Raw genomic sequence first — 21,880 nt, forward strand, 5'->3', positions numbered from 1 at the left:
TACGATCTTCATTTAATTTACTATAGACTTCCATTCTTTGAACAATAAATTGTCTCATGCTAGTGAAAAGAGCTTGTCTTTACTTGCTGTATAACAAATCGCTGAATTTCTCTGAAGCCCAGTTTCATCATCTGTCATATGACAACCTGAAGACCTGATTGACAGGGGAGTGATGAATCCCAAATGAGCTCATGTATTTCCATGGACAGCAGCTGTCAGCTCATCTCTGTCACCATGGGACTGAGATATTGCTCTGAACAGGAGGGGCTCGTGGCCTTAGTTTTGCCCAATTTCATTTGTTTTTTTTCATTTCACTCAACAAATATTCACTAGCCCTCTGCTAAGCACCAGGGCTACTCTGTGCCTGTCCTCTTGAGTCCTAGCTCTTCTACAATACCTCCTCTGAGTATATGACACCTTACTGCCATCTCCCCCATTTTAAAGCCTATTGTATTTATAAGGCACTTTTATGACATATTGTTCTAATGTTTTGGAGTTTTGATCTCCAATTGTATGTTGCTTTCGTCTTCATAATAAGAGTGTCAGGCTGTTTAATGGTAGGTGACCAACCATCAGTTAAGACTTGCTGAGTCAGACTGTGAAAGCTTTACATTAAAGGTAAAATTCTGTGCACTACACTCAGTTTGTAGGCAATGGGGGAGAGAAAAGACCCTTGAGTGCTGGAGGGAAGACTGGATTTCAGCTCATCGTGGACAATGCTCCTCCCAATAGACTGCTAGGTGCAAGTTCTACTATGATAAGCCAACCATTAAAAAGAGGTGCAAAATGTGTTCACAGTTTGCACTGATACAATAACAAAATTGAGAAATTCCCTGATCATGCCATTTCTGGTTTAGAGGCACAGGGCAAGCAGCATGGCCGGGTTCCCAAGTTTTGTTTCTGATAAAGACACTCAGAACTAATAAAAGAGCAGCTATGAAATAAATATTATTTATTGACTGCAGTTGATGAGGCTGGTCTTTTGTTTGGCAGTATTGGGGTGATATGGGCATGCTGAAACCTGCTGTGGCATTTTACATTTGAAAATTGCTTAACAGAGGGCTGAAGTTTTTTCTCAAAAATTCACACCCAAAGACTAAAAAGACTAATTGTAAATGGTGTGGATGAAGCAGGAACTCTCACGCATTGTTGGTGGCAGTGGGAATTGGCATGATCTTTTTGGAGATGAATCTGGCATATATAAACATTAAAACTGGCATTCCCTTTGACTCATCAATTTTGCTTCTAGAAATTATCGTACAGAAATACTTTGGAAAATACACAAGGATATTTGTGCAGAAATGCTCACTGTGGCACTGTTTTAGCTCCACACTAGAAGCCATCTAAACTTCCCCAGCAAGAGGGTTATTTAAATACATACTTACACCTGGCTACCTCCACTGTCTTAAAGAGCAGTGGCTCTAGCATTGCCAGTATACTGCCCCTGCTCCTTACTTCTCGGCTGTACCAGGAGAGATGTCAGCTCAGTGCTGGGCTTTCATGTCCCCCACAGGGACACATCTCTCACACGGCTGATAGCTGGGGAAATGTAAGCCTTACAGGGAGGGGAAAGGAGACACTAAGGACAGCAAACAGCATAAAAGAAAGACAACAAACAACAGCGTATACTAAAGTTTAATTAATGAACTAAATAAAAATGCTACGGGTGAATAAACCCCAAATCAAACCCGTTGCTGCTGAGTTGATCCTGACTCATGATGCCCCTATTACAGTAAGGAACTGAGCTCCGTTGGGTTCTCCTGGCTGTAAGTTTTGCGGAAGCAGATTGCCAGGCTGTTCCTCCCTGGCACTGCTGGGAGGGTTCGAACTGTCAACCTTGCATTGAGTAGCTGAGTGCAAACTGTGCCACCCAGGGATCTTTATGGGTGAATAAGCCTCCCCTTATAATTAACATGGGAAATCCTTTAGCGGTTTCAAATCTACATCACCGGAGTTCTGTTTTCACCTAAGGGGTTGCCATAAGGGCCTCGATGCTACTAAAGGGAAGCAGAGTCTGAATTCCAGGTTTAGATTTACCTTTCATTGCTTGCACTCCAGTACAGGATTTACCCTCTCTGGCCTCAGTATCTCAACAGTAAAATGGGAGGAATGCAGTGGAGATCTCTGGGACCCCTTCTACTTCCAATGGACTGAGTCTGGCTGGAATACTGGGGATCAAAAAGGATTAATATGGCAGTTCTCAAAGTGTGGTCTCTGGAGCAGCGGTATCATCACCATCTGGGAGCCTGTTAGAGATGCAAATTCCTTCCCTACCTCCCTGCACTGAATCAGAGTTATTTCCTTTCAGTTTCTTGGGTCAAACAATTAGTATGAAGAACAAAGGAAAAATCAAGTTTCTATCCTCCAAAATCTACATATTGCAGAATGCTTAATGGCATTTGGTGGTTCAATGGTAGAATTCTCCCCTTCTGTGCCAGGCAACGGCACCATGCAGGAGACGCAGGACTGGGCAGTGTTTTTGTTCTGTCGTACATAGGGTTGCTATGAAATAGAACTGACTCGATGGCACCCAACAGCAACAACATGCAGGAGACGAGACCTGGATTCGACTCCTGGCCAATGAACCTCACGCTCAGCCACCACCCATCTGTCAGTAGAGGCTTGCATGTTGCTATGATGCTGAATAAGTTTTAGCAGAGTTTCTAGACTAAGATGGATTAGGAAGAAAAGCCTGGTGACGTACTTCCAAAAGCCAGCCGGTGAAAACCCTATGAAGCACAGTGGTCCCAATTGCAATCTATCACGCTGATGGTGCAGGACCAGGGCCGGGCAGTGTTTCATCCTGTTGTGTGTGGGGTCGCCATAACTGGGCCAACTCAATGGCAGCCAACAAAAACAACAGAATGTTTACTATGATTCAACAGGATCTCTTGTCTTAACAATAAGCAGTAACGTAGGCAGAGCAGACTTTAGCATGCCCAGAGAGGAAGTCACTTATCCTGGTCACACACTTAGATAGCAGGGACCCCAAACTAGAACCCCAGTCCACATTTCTTGCTCACAGTCCTTTTTTACTGTTTGTGTCCTTGATTTTGATCCCATAGTCATGAGCACACCTTCTCCCCACAACCCCTAAGATGCCAGGGGTACTCACCACAGGCAAGAGCCAGGAGGTGGGTTTGCCAAGTGAGCGCCATGAACATTCCTCCTATTGCAATGCAGGCCAGAGAGCTGTTGAAACCCCAGAGTCCAAAGTAGATGTTCTCAAATGGAGCCGAAAGGCTGAGCCCTATTAGACGAGACAGGAGAGCTCAGAGCTGTGCACTAAACAGCAGGATATTCTGGAAGGAGTCGAGACAGGTCAGACAGTATCCTGAGAACTCCCATTGGTCCCTTGGAAGCAAAGACTTCAAGGAATACAGAAAATGCCTGAGACCACGCATGGGGCGGAGGAGGTGCTCAATATTGGTAAGGAATCTTCTGCTTACCTGCTGCTATCCCCAGCAGCGATCCGATTGCAGCGTGCAGACACATGAGCGGAGAGGAGAGCAGAATGGCACACAGGAAAATGCTCCCTGTCCATGGGTTGTCACAGCCATATATCTGACCCACACCCACGGGCACAGATTTTAATAACTGCAAAAGCAATTAAAAAACGCGGCCACTAAAACAACTGAACAGAAACCCATGGGACCCACAGACACAGAAAATTTACTTTTAGACTTAGTATATCTTGTCTTTCGAAATCAGTGTTACTGATTTTTTAATTCTCTTTCTGTCATTTTAGCCACAGAAGAACTCCAGTCATTCATCTGCTTTGGTACCAGAGAAGGGTACCCACTAAGCACGCTTTCCTAACTCCTCTTCCACGTACTGACTCCATTACTTGCACTGACAATGACCTTGATTAACAGAGTGCCTGGCTTCCGCTGGAGCCTACCCCTCTGGAGTTAGTGCTGCAGATTTCTAGGAAAAGATGAGGAGGGAAATTTAGCTTTGACCAAATGGTCTTTGAAAAGTTTCTTAGACTCTCAAAGCACTGGAAGAGAACCTGTGCCTTCTTTAGATGGCAAGAAAGGTCACCCTAGAGCTGAGTACCTATTAGACTCTAGTGGGCTCTACTACCCAATTAACCAAGAGGACTTGGGGTGTCTTCCAGAGGTGGGGAGAATGTAAGAAGATGGTGTGAGCCTTACCTTCAGGGCACTAAGGTCAGGCCAGGTGACATTGGGAACTGAAGTTACAGGTGTGATCAATTTGCTTGGAAAGAAAGGATTGTAATGTCCTGTGGCTGCCAGGTACATTGATATTGCCATGTTGAAAGGCAGGGTGAAGACGGGGAGGTCCCATCTGCAGAACACAGAGCTCAATGCACTTGAGAAGATTGGGCTAAAAACAAAATAGAAGATAAGAACACACATGAGACAAGCCATGGGACAAACCAAATCTCTATACTATGGAAGAACTTTCTTTCATCTACAAATATGGCCCTAGTGTTGGGAAACTTCCCAAAGAAAGAAAACCCGGGATAGATCCTGCCATAGAGAGAATTCTTATGTAAAGTAAAAAAAAAAGAAAACAAAAACCAACTCTCAGCTTATTCTGCTTCTGGAAAACTATACCCTGGGGTTGCTCAGAATGAGTTACATATCAAGGTTTTAAAAATAATTTTGAAGTATTTAAGACATATGAAATGGAATATTATCTACACAGTTAGAGCCTTCTCTGTAACACCACTTGATCATAATTCCTCCGTCCCTACCAGAGGTAAGCATGATCTGATCCTGAATTTGGTGTATGTCGTTTCCACCTGTCATTAACATATTTAATTTTGGAAAAGAGAAACATTTGTCTAAGGGAGGGTGCAGGTGGTATGAGTTGGAGGGAAAAGATCTTAAACTCAGGAGGGTAGAGTTTAAATCCTTGAGCTACTGATAAACTATGAGACCTTGGGCAAGGCACTTCCCCTCAGCTACCTTGTCTGTAAACTGGGGGACTGGATTAGATGGTGTTGTGGATTGAATTATGTCCTCCCAAAAGATATATATATATTTTTAAAGATATGTTAAAGTCCTATCTCTCAGTACGTGTGAATGTGACCTTTTCTGGAAATAGGGTCTTTGCAGATGTAATCAAGTTAAAATGAGGTCATACTGGATTTAATGTGGGCCTAAATTCAGTGGCTAGTGTCCCTATAAGAAGAGGAAAATTTGGATACAAAGACCCACAGGGAGAACAGCACGTGCCGACAGAGGCAGTGGTTGGCGTGATGAAGCTACAAACCCAGGAACAGCAAGGATTGCCAGCAACCACCAGAAACTTGGAGGAGGTAAGACATATTCTCTCTTAGAGCTGTCCAAGGGAACGTGGCCCTGCTGACACCCTGACTTTGGACTTCTGGCTTCCATAACTGTGATAGAATAAATATCTGCTGTTGTAAGCCACCCAATTTATGATACTTTGTTAAGGCAGCCCCCAGGAAACCCAGACACGTGGTCCCTGGGCCTCTTCTGTAGCTCTCACTTGGTGAGCTAATCAAGTGGCCATCATTTTAAGATGAGAACTCTAGATGTCCTGGGTTGTGGGAGGAGTGGTGGTGAGCACGAGCCTTGGGTGATGCTTAGGTCTGGTTTTCAGAGCAGGTTCGGGATTACCTACTGAGAAGGTTGGCTCTGGCAGTAGATCCTCCCCGACATACCTGTCGTGGGTGGGTGGTCCCATTTAGACTGTCCATATTGAACTTCTCATTTTGTGTACATTATTATTTTATACTCCAAATATGCCATAGTAAGAAAGAAATGTTTGCTTCTAGAAAAAGGATTTAAGGCTGTGTCAACATATAGAAAGTTTAAAAGATTATGGTGGTAAAAAAAAAAAAAGGGATTGTATCAAGGTTTTTTCTGAAGGGGCAGGTGGGAAGAGGAGCTCATGTAGGCACACTGGTTCTCCAAGTGGAGTCCCCAACCAGCCACATTAACATAACTCGGTCACTTGTTAGAAATGCAAATTCTCGGGCCTACTGAATAAGCAAGATCCCCAGTTACAAACATCAGACTTACAATTTGAACTTGCCCTTTAATGTTATGTATATTTGTCCTCACTTTGAAATGATAGAACTAACTCCTACTTGCAACAGATTCTTTCTCACAATCACCTCTACTTATTGCATGTGCAGCTTTAAATCATTAAAAAGGCTTTGAGCCTTTTCTTGCAATAAAATAAGGCTAAATAATAACTGTATGCATCTGCTCCAACTTACCTACAAATTAGACTTAAAGGCACACTTAGGAGCAGATATTGTTCATAACTCAGGGACTGCTGTACCCAGACCTACTGACTACCCTGAACCAGAGACCCTGATGTGGAAGAGCAGTGCTCTGTGTTTTAACAAGCCCTCCAGGTGGTTCTGATATGTCTTCAAATTTGAGGACTTCTGGCGTAGGGAGTATTTCTCAACTTTGGCTGTACTTTAGGATCACCTGGGTGCTTTTATAAATTCGAATACCCAGGTAATACCATGGACCAATTACATCAGAATCTTGGGGCAGGGGGAGGGCAAGGTGGGGGTCACAGACATCGGTGTGTTTTAATGCTCCCCAGGAAATTTTAAAGTGCAGATGTTAATGTACAGGGGGAGGTGATGGCAGGTGGTGGTTGAGGGGAGGAGTCCCTGTAAACGGTTAATGCACTTAGTTGCTAATCAGAAAGTTAGAGGTTTGAAGGGTGGAGCCAAAATGGTGCTACAGACAGAAGTACCATGCTGTCCCTCTATAGCAAAGACCCCAAAAAACTAAGTAAAACAGGTTCAAACATCAATCCTGGAAATCTAAGTTCAAATGAAGGGATAAAGAACTCTACCTAGCACTGAATGGAATAAGAAATAGGCAAAGAACAGAGAATGAGGAGAGCTATGGAGTGGAGGTCCCCTACGAGTTAACATGGCATGGACTCACCATCTTGGACCTTAGCCACCAAGAACGATGGACAGGGAATATAGGAAAGGCAACTTCATGGAGCTCCCAACAGGAGACAGGGCACCCAGTAACCACGGATACACGCTTTCCAACCCCCTACACCTCTTTCCTCTATGCAGCCTCCACTGAATCTTACCTTGCTGCCATTTTATTCACTTTTTCTTTTTTTCCTTCAGTTTTTTCTTTTCTTCTGTTTCTCTCTTCTTTCTCTCACCCCAATGAGCTCCACACATCACATCCTCTCCCTTCCCACCTGCCCATCTCTACCATGTGCTGAGCGCTGCACCCCCAAGTGGCAGAGGCATGGACCACAGGACTCCACCCGGAACTGGCCCCTGGCCCTGCCCGGTCAGCCCCAGTACATGCCACAAATGACCCATCCCTGCCCCTCCCTGGATATGCCCTGCTGCACATAGCTGAGCGACTGGCCCTGCCCACCTGGACAAGGTGGTGAGAAGTATCGTGCCCACAAACAAGCAAGCAACAAAGCATGCCCAGCCTGCCTACCCAGACATACCCAAATAAAACAAAAAAGCAGAACAAAACAAATAAATCAGTTAACGAAGAAAATAATTCCTCAATGTCCTGAAGACAGCAGACAGTATCAAAACAGATTTAAAAAAAAAAAAAAAGGACCGGATAGCACTAGAAAGTGTCCAAAATAAAACACCAGATGACCTTCCAGTAGAAGAAAAGGCACTGGAACGACCTGATAGGGAATTCAAAACTCTAATGTTCAGGGCTTCCAAGAGATGAAGGAAAATGCAGATAAAAATAAGGAAAAATAGATAAAAGCGTGGAAAAGACAGACAGAACAATGGAAGAATTCAGGAAAATAACACAGGAACAAAATGTCAAAACAAACACACAACTACAAATCATAAAAAAAAAAACAAACAGCAATTAGAAATCCAAAAGATAAACAAGATTTCAGAAATGGACAGTGCAATAGAGGGTTTCGGGAGCAAATTTGAAACAATGGAAGACAGGGTCAAAGAAATTGAAGAAAAATCCTTTTATACCACTTTGTATGGGAAAACTCAGAGAAAAGAATGAAGAAAAATGCAGAAATCCTGAGAATTATGTGGATACAACCAAAAGCAAAATTTGTGAGTGACTGGAGTTCCAGAACAGGGGGAGAAAATGGAAAACACAGAGAGGATCATTGAAGATTTGCTGACAGAAAATTTCTCTAATATCATGAAAGATGAAAAGCTGACCATCCAAGAAGCTCAATGAACCCCATATGATAGACCCCAAAAGAAAATCACCAAGACATATCATATTCACACTCACTAAAACCAAAGGCAAAGAAAGAATCCTGAGAGCAGTTCAAGAAAAACAAAAAGTTACATACAAACGGGAAACAATAAGACTAAGCTCTGATTACTTGGCAGAAACCATGCAGGCAAAAAGGCAATGGGATGACATATATAAAACCTTGAAAGAAAAAAATTTCCAACCAAGGATAATATGTCCTGCAAACTCTTGCTCAAATATGATGGTGATATTAAGACATTTCCAGATAAATGTAAATTAAGAAAACATGTAAAAACCAAACCAAACTTACAAGAATTATTAAAGGGAGTCCTTCAGTTAGAGAACCAACAACATCAGACAACAACCTGAATCTAGGACGCAAGACAGCATCAGCCAGATACCAACCTCAAGAATAAAACAAAGCTAAAAGATTTACAATATGGAACCAGAGAGGTCTATCTGTAAATGACAACAACATCAGAACAATAAAAGAGGGAAAAAACAGTGTAGGTACAGAACTTTCAAATGGAAAGGAAGTCAAGGCAATATCCAGAAATTAAAGATTGGTTTAAACTTTGGAAGATGGGGTAAATTTCAAGGTAACCACAAAGGAAGTTAGCAAACCTACTCATCACAACAAAGAAGAAAAGCATAAAGTCTCAGTAAACACAAAATCTACAAAAACAAAAGAAAAAAAAATCCACAAATAAAAGGAATTCAGCACAGCAGAGTAAGAGGAACAAAGAAACTGTCAGCATCACAAAAAAAATCACTGCGAAATGATAACAATAAACTCACACCTACCAATAATTACACTGAACGTAAATGGCCTAAATGCACCCATAAAGAGACAGAGAGTGACAGAACGGGTTAAAAAACAGACTCCATCGATATGGTGTCTACAAAAGACATACCTTAGAAACAAAGACATAAATATATTAAAAATCAAAGGACGGAAAAAAATATATACCAAGCAAACAGCAAACAGAAAAGAGCAGGAGTGGCAATATTAATCTCAGATAAAATAAACTTTAAAACAAAATCCACCATAAAAGACAAACAAGGGCACTATACAATGATTAAAGGGACAATCCACCATGAGGACATAACCATAACAAATATCTATACACCCAATGACAGGGCTCCAAAATACATAAAACAAACCCTAACAGCACTGAAAAGAGAAATTGGCCATTCCACAATAATAGTAGGAAACTTCAACACACCACTCTTGGTAAAGGACAGAACATCTAGAAAGAAACTCAACAAAGATACAGAAGATCTAAAGGCCACAGTCAACCAACTTGACCTCATAGACATATATTGAACACTGTGCGCAACAGCAGCAAAGTGCATATTCTTTTCCAATGCACATGGAACATTCTCCAGAATAGACAATGTCTTAGGCCACAAAGCAACCCTTAACAAAATCCAAAACATTGAGATAGTACAAAGCAGTTTCTCTGATCACAATGTAGAAATTAATAACAGGAAGAGCAAGGGAAAAAAAATCAATACCTGAAAATGGAATAACATCCTACTTAAGAACTGCTGGGTAAGAGAAGAAATCAAAGATAGAATAAAAAATTCCCAAAATCAAATGAGAATAAAAACACGTCATACCAAAACCTTTGGGACACAGCAAAGGCAGTGCTCAGAGGTCCATTTATAGCAATAGATGCACACATCAAAAAAGAAGAAAGGGACAAAATCAAAACATTAGCTAAACAACTCAAATAGAAGGAGAATAGTAAAAGAAGCCCACAGCCCCTAGAAGAAAGGAAATAACAAAGATCAGAGCAGAAATAAATGAAATGGAGAACAGCAAAACGAAAGAATCAACAAAGTCTAAAGTTGGTTCTTTGAAAGGATCAACAAAATTGACAACCATTGGCCAACTTGACAAAAGAAAAACAGGAGAGGACTAAAATAACCCAATGAGAAATGAAATGGGGGCATTACAAAAGACCCAACTGAAATAAAAAGAATCATAACGGAGTACTATGAAAAACTATATTCCAAAAATTTGAAAACCTAAAGGAAATGGACAAATTTCTAGAAAACACTACCTACCTAAACTAATACAAACTGAAGTAAAAAATCTGAACAGACCCTTAACAAGAGAAGAGATTGAAAAGGTAATAAAAAACTCCCAACAAAAAAGTCCTTGGTCCAGATGGCTTCACTGAAGAATTCTACCAAACATTCAGAGAAGAGCTTGCACCAGTACTACTCAAAATATTTCAGAACATAGAAAGGAAGGGATACTTCCAAATTCATTCTATGAAGCCAGCATAACCCTGATACCCAAATCAAGCAAAAACACCACAAAAAAAGAAAATTACAGACCAATATCTCTCATGAATACAGATGCAAAAATTCTCAACAAAATTCTAGCCAATAGAATTCAGCATCATATCAAAAACATACCATGACCAAGTGGAATTCATGCCAGGTATGAAAGGATGTTTCAGCATTAGAAAATCAATCAACATAATCCACCACATAAATAAAACAAAGGAAAAGAATCACTTGATCACCTCAATTGATGCAGAAAAAGCATTTGACAAAGTCCAACACTTAATCCTGATAAAAATTCTTGACGAAATAAAATTGGTATAGAAGGGGAATTCCTCAACATAATAAACGGCATCTATACAAAACCAACAGCCAGCATCATTCTTAATGGAGAGAGGCTAAAAACATTCCCCTTGGGAACAGGGACAAGAGAAGGATGCCCTTTATTGCCACTCCTATTTAACACTGTGCTGCAAGTCCTAGCTAAAGCAATAAAGAAAAAAAAAAAAAAAAGGCATCCAAATTGGTAATGAAGAACTAAACCTGTCCCTATTTGTGGATGATATGATACTATATATAGAAAACCCAAAAGACTCCACGAGAAAGCTGAAACTAATAGAAAGATTCAGCAGAGGAGCAGGATACAAGATAAACATACAAAAATCAGTTGGATTTCTACACGCCAATAAAATGAATGATGAAAAGGAAATCAGGAAAACAATACCATTTACAATTGCCCCTAAAGAAATAAAATACTTAGGAATAAATTTAACTAGGGATGTAAAAGATCTATACAACGTAAACTACAAAACACTACTGCAAGAAAGCAAAAGAGACCTATATAAATAGAAAAACATACCATGTTCACGAATAGGTAGGCTCAACGTTGTGAAAATGTCAATTCTATTCAAAGCAATCTACAAATACAGTGCAATCCTGATTGAAATACCAACAGCATTCTTTAATGGGATGGAAAAACTAATCATTAACTTTATATGGAAAAGGAAGAGTACTATTGAAGTAGAAAAATAAAGTAGGAGGACTCTCACTACCCCAGAACCTACTATACAGCTATGGTGGTCAAAACAGCCTGGTACTGGTACGATGACAGACACATTGACCAACGGAACAGTTCTGAGAGCCCAGATGTAAATCCACCCACCATGGTTACCTGATCTTCGACAAAAGGCCCAAAGTCCATTAAATGGGGAAAAGACAGGCTTTTTAAGAAACAGTGCTGGAAAAACTGGATATCCATCTGCAAAAAAATGAAACAGCACCCATACCTTACACCATACACAAAAAACTGATTCAAAATGGATCAAAGATCTAAATATAAAACCAAAAACTATAAAGATTGTAGAAGAAAAAATAGGGTCAATGCTAGAGGGCCTAATACAGGGCATAAACAGGATACAAATCATAATTAACAATATACAAACACCAGAAGATAAGCTATATAATGGGGTCTTCTAAAAATTAAACACTTATGCTCATCAAAAGACTTCAACAAAAGAGTAAAAACAGAACCTACAGACTGGGAAAAAATTTTTGGCTATGAGAAATCTGACAGCTCTAATCTCTAAAATCAACACCTCTACAACAAAGAAGACAAATAATCCAATTAAAAAATGCACAAAGGATATGAACAGACACTTCACCGAAGAAGACATTCAAGCAGCTAACTAACACATGAGGAAATGCTCGAGAACACCAGCCATTACAGAAATGCAAATCAAAACTAAAATGAGATACAATCTCACCCAAACATTACTGGCATGAATTAAAAAAACAAAATAACTAATGTTCGAGAGACAGCGGGGAGACTGGAACTCTTAGGTGCTGCTGGTGAGAATGTAAAACGGTACAACCATTTTGGAAAATGATACGGCGCTTCCTTAAAAAGCTAGAAATAGAAATATCATACAATCCAGCAATCCCACTCCTAAGAATATATCCTAGAGAAATAAGACATGTCACACGAATAGATGTATGCACACCCATGTTCATTGAGGCATTATTCACAATAGCAAAAAGATAGAAACAACCTAAGTGCCCTTCAACAGAGGAATGGATAAACAAGCTATGGTGCATACACACAATAGAATACTACACAACGTTAAGGAACAATGATGAATTTGCTAAATATCTCACAAAATGAATGAATCTGAAGGGCATTATGCTGAATTAAACAAGTCAATCACAAAAGAACAAATATTGTATGAGATCACTGTTATAAAAACTCATGAAAATGTTTACCCACAAAAAGAAACCATCTTTGATGATTACAAGGGTGGGCAGTGGTAAGGAAAGAAAAACACTAAATAGGCAAGAGATAAGAGGTAACTCTGGTGAAGGGTAAGACAGTACACAATACTGGGAAGCCAGCACAACTTGTCCAAGGCAAGGTCATGGAAACGCCGTAGATACATCCAAACTCCCTGAGGGACCAAATTACTGGGCTGAGGGCTGGGGACCATGGTCTTGGGGGACATTTAGCTCAATTGGCATAACATAGTTTATAAAGAAGACCTTCTACATCCTACTTTGGTGAGTAGTGTCTGGGGTCTTAAAAGCCTGTGAGTGGCTATCTAAGACACTCCACTACCCCACCCTGTCTGGAGCAAGGAAGAATGAAGAAAACCAGACACAAAGGAAAGATTAGTCCTAAAGGGCTAACGGACCACAACTACCACAGCCTACACCAGACTGAGTCCAGTACAACTAGGTGGTGCTTGGCTACCGCCACTGACTGCTCTGACAAGGATAACGATAGAGGGTCCTGGACAGAGCTGGAGATAAATGTAGAACAAAATTCTAACTCACAAAACAAGACGACTTATTGGACTGACAGAGACTGGAGAAGCCTGGAGAGTATGGCCCCTGGACACCCTTTTAACTTAGTACTGAGGTCACTCCTGAGGTTCACACTTCACTCAAAGATTAGACAGGTTCATAAAACAAAACGAGACTTAAGGGGCACACCAGCCCAGGGGCAAGGACAAAAAGGCAGGAGAGGACAGGAGAGCTGAAAATGGCAAACCCAAGGCCAAGAAGAGAGAGTGCTGGCATGTCTTGGGGTTGGTAACCAAAGTCACAAAACAATATGTGTATTAATTTTTTAATGAGAACCTAATTTGCTCTGTAAACCTTCCTGTAAAGCACAGTAAAAACAAATAAATAAATAAAAATAAAAAGAAGTTTGGAGGTTCAAGATCATCCAGAGGCACCTTGAAAGAAAGGCCTGGCCACCTACTTTGGAACAATTTAGCCATTGGAAATCCTAGGGAGCACGGTTCTGCTCTGACACACTTGGGATGGCCATGAGTTGGACTGACTCAATGGCATCTGGCCCTGGTGGCTAAGGGGAAAGTACTGGGGAATGTTGTAGAGAGACCAGACACAAAGGCCAAATAACTGGTTGTAAGGAAATTTACATCTTTTAAAATGGTTGTTTCTGGTTCTAGTGACATAACCTGAATCTAAATTTTTGAAGTAAAGGCACTTTGAAAACCAGGTACAACTTACCAAGTCATGGACATAGCACATACGGGGAATAATAGCCACCAGAAATAGTTTCCTTTGTCTGAAAAGACAGCCATGAGTATTCCCACCAGGGTGGCATTGTATCCCTGGAGCCCCGCGGCTATTGCTGATCTGTGGGTGGGAGGCAGAGCATGAATACGTCTGGGTGGACTTCAGCTGGCCTTGCACAAAAATCACACTTGTAAACTTCCAGATCATTCCCATATTAGAAAACAAGACTAATATTTGGAAATACATCTCAAGAACTAGGTAAGCATTATACCGATACAAATAAAAACATAACAAGTAAAATAGATTAAAAAATACAAACGTTCATGTGTAACACCTCCGCCCCCTCTAACACACACAGAGTATTGTGGTTCAAGATAGACCTCCTGCATCTAAGGGGAGGAAAGAGAAATTAGCAAGACTACATGTTCTTCCTTTTAGTCTTTCCTTGAGAAAGTTATTATTGTTTCTTTGTATCATTAAGGGCTTTTGCCTTGAATACAGCTTTTACATATAAACTGGTTCCTAAATCTAATTTCTTGGGAGGGATATAAGGCTCCTGAAACGTAAAACTATAGTATCTTTGACCCTATAAACATGAACCTTCCAACTTTGCATACACCTATGCTTCCATTTTGTTTTTCTAAACATACATTTCCAAGGTATCAAAAAGAAAAACAATTATTTTCTTTTACCTGGCAAATTTACCTCCATTTAATTATGTGCATATTTAATACCTAATTCTTTCTCCTCAATATTTAACCTTACTTCCAAAGGTTATCCCACAGGTTAGTTTTTACTCAGGGCCAAAGTGGTTCCCATTTCATAATTGGGAACTAGAAGCCCTGAGTGAGAAATGGAATGATTTCTGTAGAATATGCTGCAAAGCTGATGAGCCAGCCCCACTGCCCCCCAAATCAGTGCTCTGAGAGTTGGCAATATCTGGTACCATGAAGGGCTCAGACTGACTTCCCAAGAATTCAGCCCTTAGGGGACCACGTCTGTGAGGGCCATGGGCGTGTGAAGGTGGTGACCTGTGTGAGTGAGGTCGAATGTATGGCCTTAGAGGGAGGTGATGGCAGCTAGGAAGCCTTGCAACTATGAGGCAGTACTGAAGGCACGAGAGCTTCTTGGCTGTTTTCACCTGGGGGCAAGGGGGCAACAATGCAACATGCAAGATGATGTCAGGGTCATTCATCTGAGCAAGAGCATTCGAGATGGGAATCCCTGTTCAAAAGAACTTTGCCTCTCTTAAGTAAGTCTTCAGGACTTGTGGGAGGTGATACAAATTGTATTGGTTTAGCCTAGGAAGTGATAAAGGAGTCTCTGGAGGGGCACAAATGGTTAAGTGCGGTAACAGCTTATGAGATGCCTTGGTTAAAGGAATAGAAAGATGGGCATTCACTTAAAATGAAGACTGCAATTTTAATTCGGTCCTTTAAGACCAAGGGAAGTAAAAAGAGATATGAAAATTAACACTTGTAAATATGGCTTGTTTTATAAATAATATCTGATAAGGAAAATGAGATCAACTTTGATTGGAACATGACAGTGAAGGAATATTCAACATGGCACAAGTCTAGGTCACACCACCTCCCAACCCCGGAAGACCATTTGTTGGTGCACATTGGAATAGGGTTAAACTTAGGATACAAAACCATCCTCTACAGGCAGCAAACCAGGCTTCTTGGACCTGATGGAAAAGAGGCACATTTGCTGACTCTCCCCTAGAGAACGTCCTAAGGCAATTTACAGTAAGTGTTACAGGATCATAGCTGCAGAAGGGTCACCCATTGGTAATTACGCATTGACCCTGGACACCTGAAGGAATTAGTAGCCAGGTCCCAGCTACTTCCCTGGTGGGAGTCAGCTCATTGCTTATTCAATGATAGATCAATTTATGAAGTACATGCTACTTTTAACTGAACACACGTTTCAGAAGACTCACTCACACTTCCTAAGTCAGAATCTGCGAACTTGGAATTTACAGTCATTCATCTCTATAGAAGCTGAGCCTAACCTTTGCACTATCTATGAAGATTAAGTTTGCTAAACTAACTGTGGAAACATGATAATGAAGGTTATTAAGCCCACTAAGACTTTTCATGAACTCATAAGAATTTTTGCCCAAACAAAATGCTGATGATAAACAATTTTATCAATCAGTAAAGAAGATCCTTACAGGACCTCTCCTGGAAATTACTTTGCAGCTTAGTTCTGGTTACATGCATTGCCATGAGAATCTGGAGTCATTCAGACTGACCACTTACTCGTTGTTGTTCAGGCGCTGTAAATCAAAGACTATAAATGATTCTCTGACCTCTGACTAAAAGCAAATATAAAGAGTTCTGTGGAATAAAGGTTGTTTCTCCTGAGGAGGGTGTGGCATTATCACTCAGCCCACAGTCACTGGCTGGCCTCCTACCTGTCTTGACTGAGCAGCAGGGCCGTCAGAGTGGAGATCACGGTTCCCACACAGCCATTGAGAGCCCACCAGGGGTTCTGGACAAGAAGTCCCACCAGAATCAGGATTCCACTGATGGGGTTGCTGACAAACACCACTTGGGACATACCCCGAAGAATCCAGTCAATGAACTGAAGCACCACAGGCTTGTCTGGAAGAAATGACACAGGCAGACCTGAGGAAGTGGCCAGGGCCAATGACGCGCCTTCCCAATACCCTGAGCAAAATCATCACAATTACCTGTGATCAAGGTGAAACCTATTTTTGATGTTCCTTTAAGCTTTTTCTCTCCGAACCCTTTGGCTCCTCAGCGGTACCCAGATCCTGAAATCATCTAGCTTCTTTATGCCCAACCCACACTGCCCCTATTAGAACCTAAACGCCAGAAAGCAGCTAATGCACTTATTTACTGTGTTCAGAGGTGCAGACCTTCAAGCCAAAGGAATAAATTACTAATGGTAAAATTTCAGTTAATAAATATTGAAATGACAGTGTTGAGCCAGATGTCTTCTCCTAATATAAGCAGGTCCCTGGCCTTGATGACTATCTCTATGAAAATAATAGAAGATGTTTGCAGGAAAGTAGAAGGTGAAAAGTAGACAAAAGAGGAGGAAAGAGATAGATATAAGGTTGGGGGATACAACTAAACATATATGTAAAGGAGCAAGCAAACCATTCCCCCCAAAGCTGCTTCTCCCATCTCTGTAGGGGATGGAAGATAAATACCTTTTAGCCAGTCAGCAAATTCTTTCATATTGCCAGTGATGTAGCCAAGTGCCTTGGGAAAGTATCTTCTCCCTCCACGTGGGGAAACCTGGTTTTCACCCCGGTCCAGTTTAACAATAGTGGAGCCGTCTTCCATGGCTTTCTCTTCCTCTGGCTCCTTGAGAAAAAAACAGAGCTCACAGATGTTCCATATGCCACACACTCCAGACTGATCAGCTTTAGGCTTGGTCACAGTAGCTACAGAACATGAGTTTAAAGGCTCTTCATCAGGACCATGATGACCCATGGGACTGAGAAAACACCATATTCCTCTTGACATATCATGAAGGAGATTATACCTAAATCTGAATCCCATATCACTCTTGTCATCAATGTCAAGGGTGAGATGATGGTTTTGGTCTTTTATTTCATAAAGTTCAGTTTCTAGTTCAACAAGTATTGAATACCTGCTTCCTGCACTCAAGGAGCTCAGTTTAGTGGAGGAGGCTGAAAAGAGTTCATTTCAACACAAGTCAAATAACAATATAGGAAGGGTGAAGATCAAGTGCTTAAGGTTCACGCTCTGAATTGGAGGTGCAACAAACCAGGTTGCAGAATGGCCTGCTCACTCATACAGACTGGCTACTTTCAAGAAAAGAAGCCTTACAAATTAAAATTTTAATTTACTATGAAGCGTTTTATTTTTAAGAACAGTTTGTGTGTGGAGAACAGCCAAGGAAAACGCCCTCACACACTCCACATCAAAGACTACATGAATTTGTCTTTATTATCAGGCAACTGCCTCAAATACCCATTACTTCTTAAGTTTGTTATTCAAGTGTTTTAAAATAGACCAGAATGATATTCCACAAAGGCATAGAAACTGGAAAGGTGGAAGTGGGCAAAGTTGTTGAACACCTAAGGGTTGTATGATACATGAATGTACATAACTGAAATGAGCACATTTCAGGAAAATACTAATGACATAACCATGACTCGTATTCATTAGGACACTGTTCACGTCTCATGATAAGTATGTAACAGGAAAACATTAACATCACCAGAATCTGGTACCCTGCAGACAGAGAATGCTTCATGGTGCCGCTGGTAAATACAAAAGAATACCAACGGTGAAATCCCAGAGTTAGGCAAAGCGCCAAGGACAATAGCAAAACCACACTGAGTATGCAAGAAAAGCCGGGAGCACAGCCAGGTAAGGGTGAGGTAGGGAAGCACCAAAGCCATCAGACCCTGAAGGCACAATTGTGGGCTGCTGAGGCCATAGTCACAGACGACATGACCAAGGCAATACCCAAAGCTCCTGCAGATACACCAGTTCGTCTTCTCCCTGTGGCCAGGCTGTGAGCAAGCGGTCCTCATGGCTATTTTTGGTTTTTGGCCCCATAATTGTTCTTTCACCATAGCCAACAAATATAGCTATTAACAGATAACAAAGTCGTGTAATTTTTTTTGGTAAATTCTGACCCTAGTTTTTGCTCCTATTAATCCCAGTACAGAAATCAAATGTGGATAGCTGATTTTTTACTGATTAACAATTACATTTTGATTATATTACTTCACTGCCCAATGAACCATTCTATTTTTTAAACAAAAAAACAAACAAACAAAACCCGTTGCTGTCGAGTCAATTCCGACTCATAGTGACCCTACAGGACAGAGTAGAACTGCCCCATAGGGTTTCCAGGGAGAGCCTGGTGGATTCCAACTGCTGACCTTTTAGTTAGCAGCTGTGGCTCTTAACCACTATGCCACCAATGGTTCACAACAGTGAACCATTAATCATTACACAAAGTATGAGCTATTTATATAACGGATTCCACACCAAGCTCATTTTCTCTTTGCAAAGCAACATTAGGCACCAGCATTTGTGAGACTTTCAATGAATCTCTGCATTAAGAAATTCTTAAACTGAAAACTGTTAGAGATCAGGAGCCAAAACTAAGTCCATATGGAGCTCAGCTGACCCCACAGTTAAGCCTATAAAACTGTTTGAATAATTAAGCAACTATGAAAATTTGCCATTTACTTCATAATCCGTCTAAATGATGTCTATCATTTATTTTCGGTTATCTCCCTCTTTAAACCTCATAACTGAAAATATTACTTGGTAGGCCCCTTCCTCAGCTCAGTGACCTATTTTCAAGATCACACCAAGTTATGAGAAGCATCAGGCATCAGTCCAGCAAATGACAAGAAGCTCAAAGATAAAACCACCTGGAGTTTCTATAGGTGAATATAACAAGTCCTAAAGAGGCAGCTGGTGCCATAGTGGTTAAAATGATAGAGCGCTAACCGAAAGGTTGGCAGTTTGAAGCCCCCAGCCGCTCCATGGGAGAAAGATGTAGCAGTCTGCTTCTGTAGAGATTTACAGTCTTGGAAACCCTATGGGGTTGCTATGAGTTGGAATCGACTTGATGGCAGTGAGTTTGCTTTTTTTGGAAAAAGGCAGTGGGGCCCTGGTGATGCAGTGGTTAAGAGCTCAGCTGCCAACCAAAAAGTCTGCAGTTTGAATCCTCCAGCCACTCCTTGGAAACCCTATGGGGCAGCCCCGCTCTGTCTTTTAGGGTCAGAATCAACTAGATGGCAATGGGTTTGGCTTTTTTTTTAAAGAGACAACATGACATGAAAACATTAAAATGGCCTTTTCTATTAACTACAGGAACAACTAGGCATACAGTCTATTCCGGAATAAACAAATTCATGCTCTCAAAATTTTGAGCATGTATTTATTTACAGGGTTTTAAATAATCCGTCACTTCAGAGATTTTGAAGATACAGATATGAAACCTGATATTATAAACTGGCCAGACACAATTGAGAACCTGAATGGCCTGAGTTTCCTGCTGAACCACCCCAAGTTAAAGATTAAACCATTTTTGTCCAAATCCACAGCCCGACATACAAAGGGCTTATTGCAATTTTTGTCTCTAATATCCACTTCTTGGGGTGGGTTGTAGGGCTATGATACCCTAGAGACAGGGTTCTCCTCATGACTCCAGCAGACACTTGGCTGCTGTTGCAGAGCCCCACCCCCATCAGTTGCCGAGTCGATCCTGACTCATCTGATCCCAGGTGTGTCATAGTAGAACTACTGTCCACAGGGTTTTCATGGCTGTGACCTTTTGGAAGCAGATTGTCAGGCCTTTTTTCCAAGGCACCTCTGGTTGGGCTTGAACCACCAACCTTTCAGTTAATAGCCAGTGTTTAACCATCTGCACCACCCAGGGCCCATTTATCTGAACTACTGAATCTTTCCAGCCCCTGGGAGCACTGGCCACTGGCTCCACCTTTACTGAACTCAGTTATGAGAACTGGTTATGAGAAATGAGTACCTTTAAGTTGTAGTTAGCCCTAGAATTTTCTCATGCTAGAATATTTGTATTTCTTTAGAGAACTGTAGAAGCCACACATCCTAATTGGAAAGGCAATGCTAGACTATTAAGCCAGGACCTCCCACTGATGGAAATGTTTCAATCCCAACCAAGTAGGCCACTTAATCTCAACAAAGAAGAGTGGACAATAAAGTAAAGGGAAGAAAAGGGAAGAAACGAATAAATTAGAAGCAGAATAAAATTTAAACCCCAGGTAATCTTTCCTAGCTTTTCCATGGCTGTCAAAACCCTGCAGCTCAGCAGTCAGCATCTAACCTGTCAAGACAGATGCCATGTGACGTTTTGGACCAAGACCCCTATGCATTTGACTCACCCACAGCTGCACTGCTCAGCAGAGCTTGCTGACCCCCGCTTCCCAGTCTTGTTCAGAAAAAGCACACCAGCTAGGAGTACAGCGCTGAGGTTCCCCAGTGCTAGAAGCTGGACAAAGGCTTCATACCTCTTTGTCTGGCCCATGGGCAAGGGCCAACTTAGCTGGCTGAAGCCTTTTGTGTACTGCCTTACTGGATTTATTTCCAAAAGGGTCCGCCCAAAGAGGACCATGAGGGGCATCACCAGCACCACCAAAGACTGTCCATTCATCCTTCCTTTCTCTCTGTACATGACAAAGGCAAAAATATGTGAACTATCAGAACGCTCGTCCTGGCTGGGATGAGCGCATGAAATGCAAGATGGAGGGAGGCAGGAGGACACCCAATGAATTCCTGATGAGATGTGGCCCTGGGTGGAGGCCTTTAAGGGGTAATGCAGTTCTCCATCAGCAAAGAGCTTGCCAACGGGAAGGGAGACAACAGTTTTTGTTCTGCTGCACTGGCAGGAGGTTGGCAGATCTGAAGCCTGCCCCCAAAACACTTAGGGCAAACCACCAGGGCTCTAACTTGGGGACTAACACCAACACAACAAGTCTTGTTCTTTATGAAATGTGAGAACAGGAAGAGATGGTATGGGCTCTATTTTCTGTAGTAAGATTACTATACTTTAGGCATAGCTTAAGCTCAGTGCAAGACTGCTAAATGGCATTTTTTCTTTTATCTGAATAAGAATTTTTAAATATTGGAAATTATCTTATTAATAAATAATTCTTAGTTCAATTCAACAAGTCTGACACCTTTTTATAAGTTTTTTTTTTTTTAACTTGCTTTGTGTCTAAGGATATCATTCATCCTTTGGAAATTCCAGAAATGTTATATGTGTGGTATTTCTTTTATCTGCTTTTATTTCATTTTTACTCTCTTCTACTGGTTTGGTCTGAAACTTGAAAACAAACACTC

General features: G+C 41.3%; 1 protein-coding gene across 5 annotated transcripts in view; it reads right to left on the reverse strand.

Annotated features, from left to right (window-relative positions):
* The window catches only part of SLC14A1 (solute carrier family 14 member 1 (Kidd blood group)), a 59,428-nt gene that overhangs the window by 6,374 nt on the left and 31,174 nt on the right, over nt 1-21,880 (reverse strand). For 4 of the 5 annotated variants that reach the window (XM_023543836.2, XM_064294586.1, XM_010586747.3 and 1 more), the window contains exons 2-7: nt 17,218-17,374; nt 16,453-16,642; nt 14,022-14,150; nt 4,158-4,350; nt 3,450-3,597; nt 3,116-3,250 (exon numbers count right to left, since the gene is read on the reverse strand). In XM_023543836.2, coding sequence (XP_023399604.2) covers nt 3,116-3,250; nt 3,450-3,597; nt 4,158-4,350; nt 14,022-14,150; nt 16,453-16,642; nt 17,218-17,353 — 931 coding nt within the window. In that variant the 5' untranslated portion in view covers nt 17,354-17,374. The remainder of the gene's footprint in view (nt 1-3,115; nt 3,251-3,449; nt 3,598-4,157; nt 4,351-14,021; nt 14,151-16,452; nt 16,643-17,217; nt 17,375-21,880) is intronic. The other variant, XM_010586748.3, reaches the window with a different exon arrangement.

This window comes from Loxodonta africana, chromosome 11 (assembly GCF_030014295.1).
Source record: "Loxodonta africana isolate mLoxAfr1 chromosome 11, mLoxAfr1.hap2, whole genome shotgun sequence".
Lineage (NCBI taxonomy): Eukaryota > Metazoa > Chordata > Mammalia > Proboscidea > Elephantidae > Loxodonta > Loxodonta africana.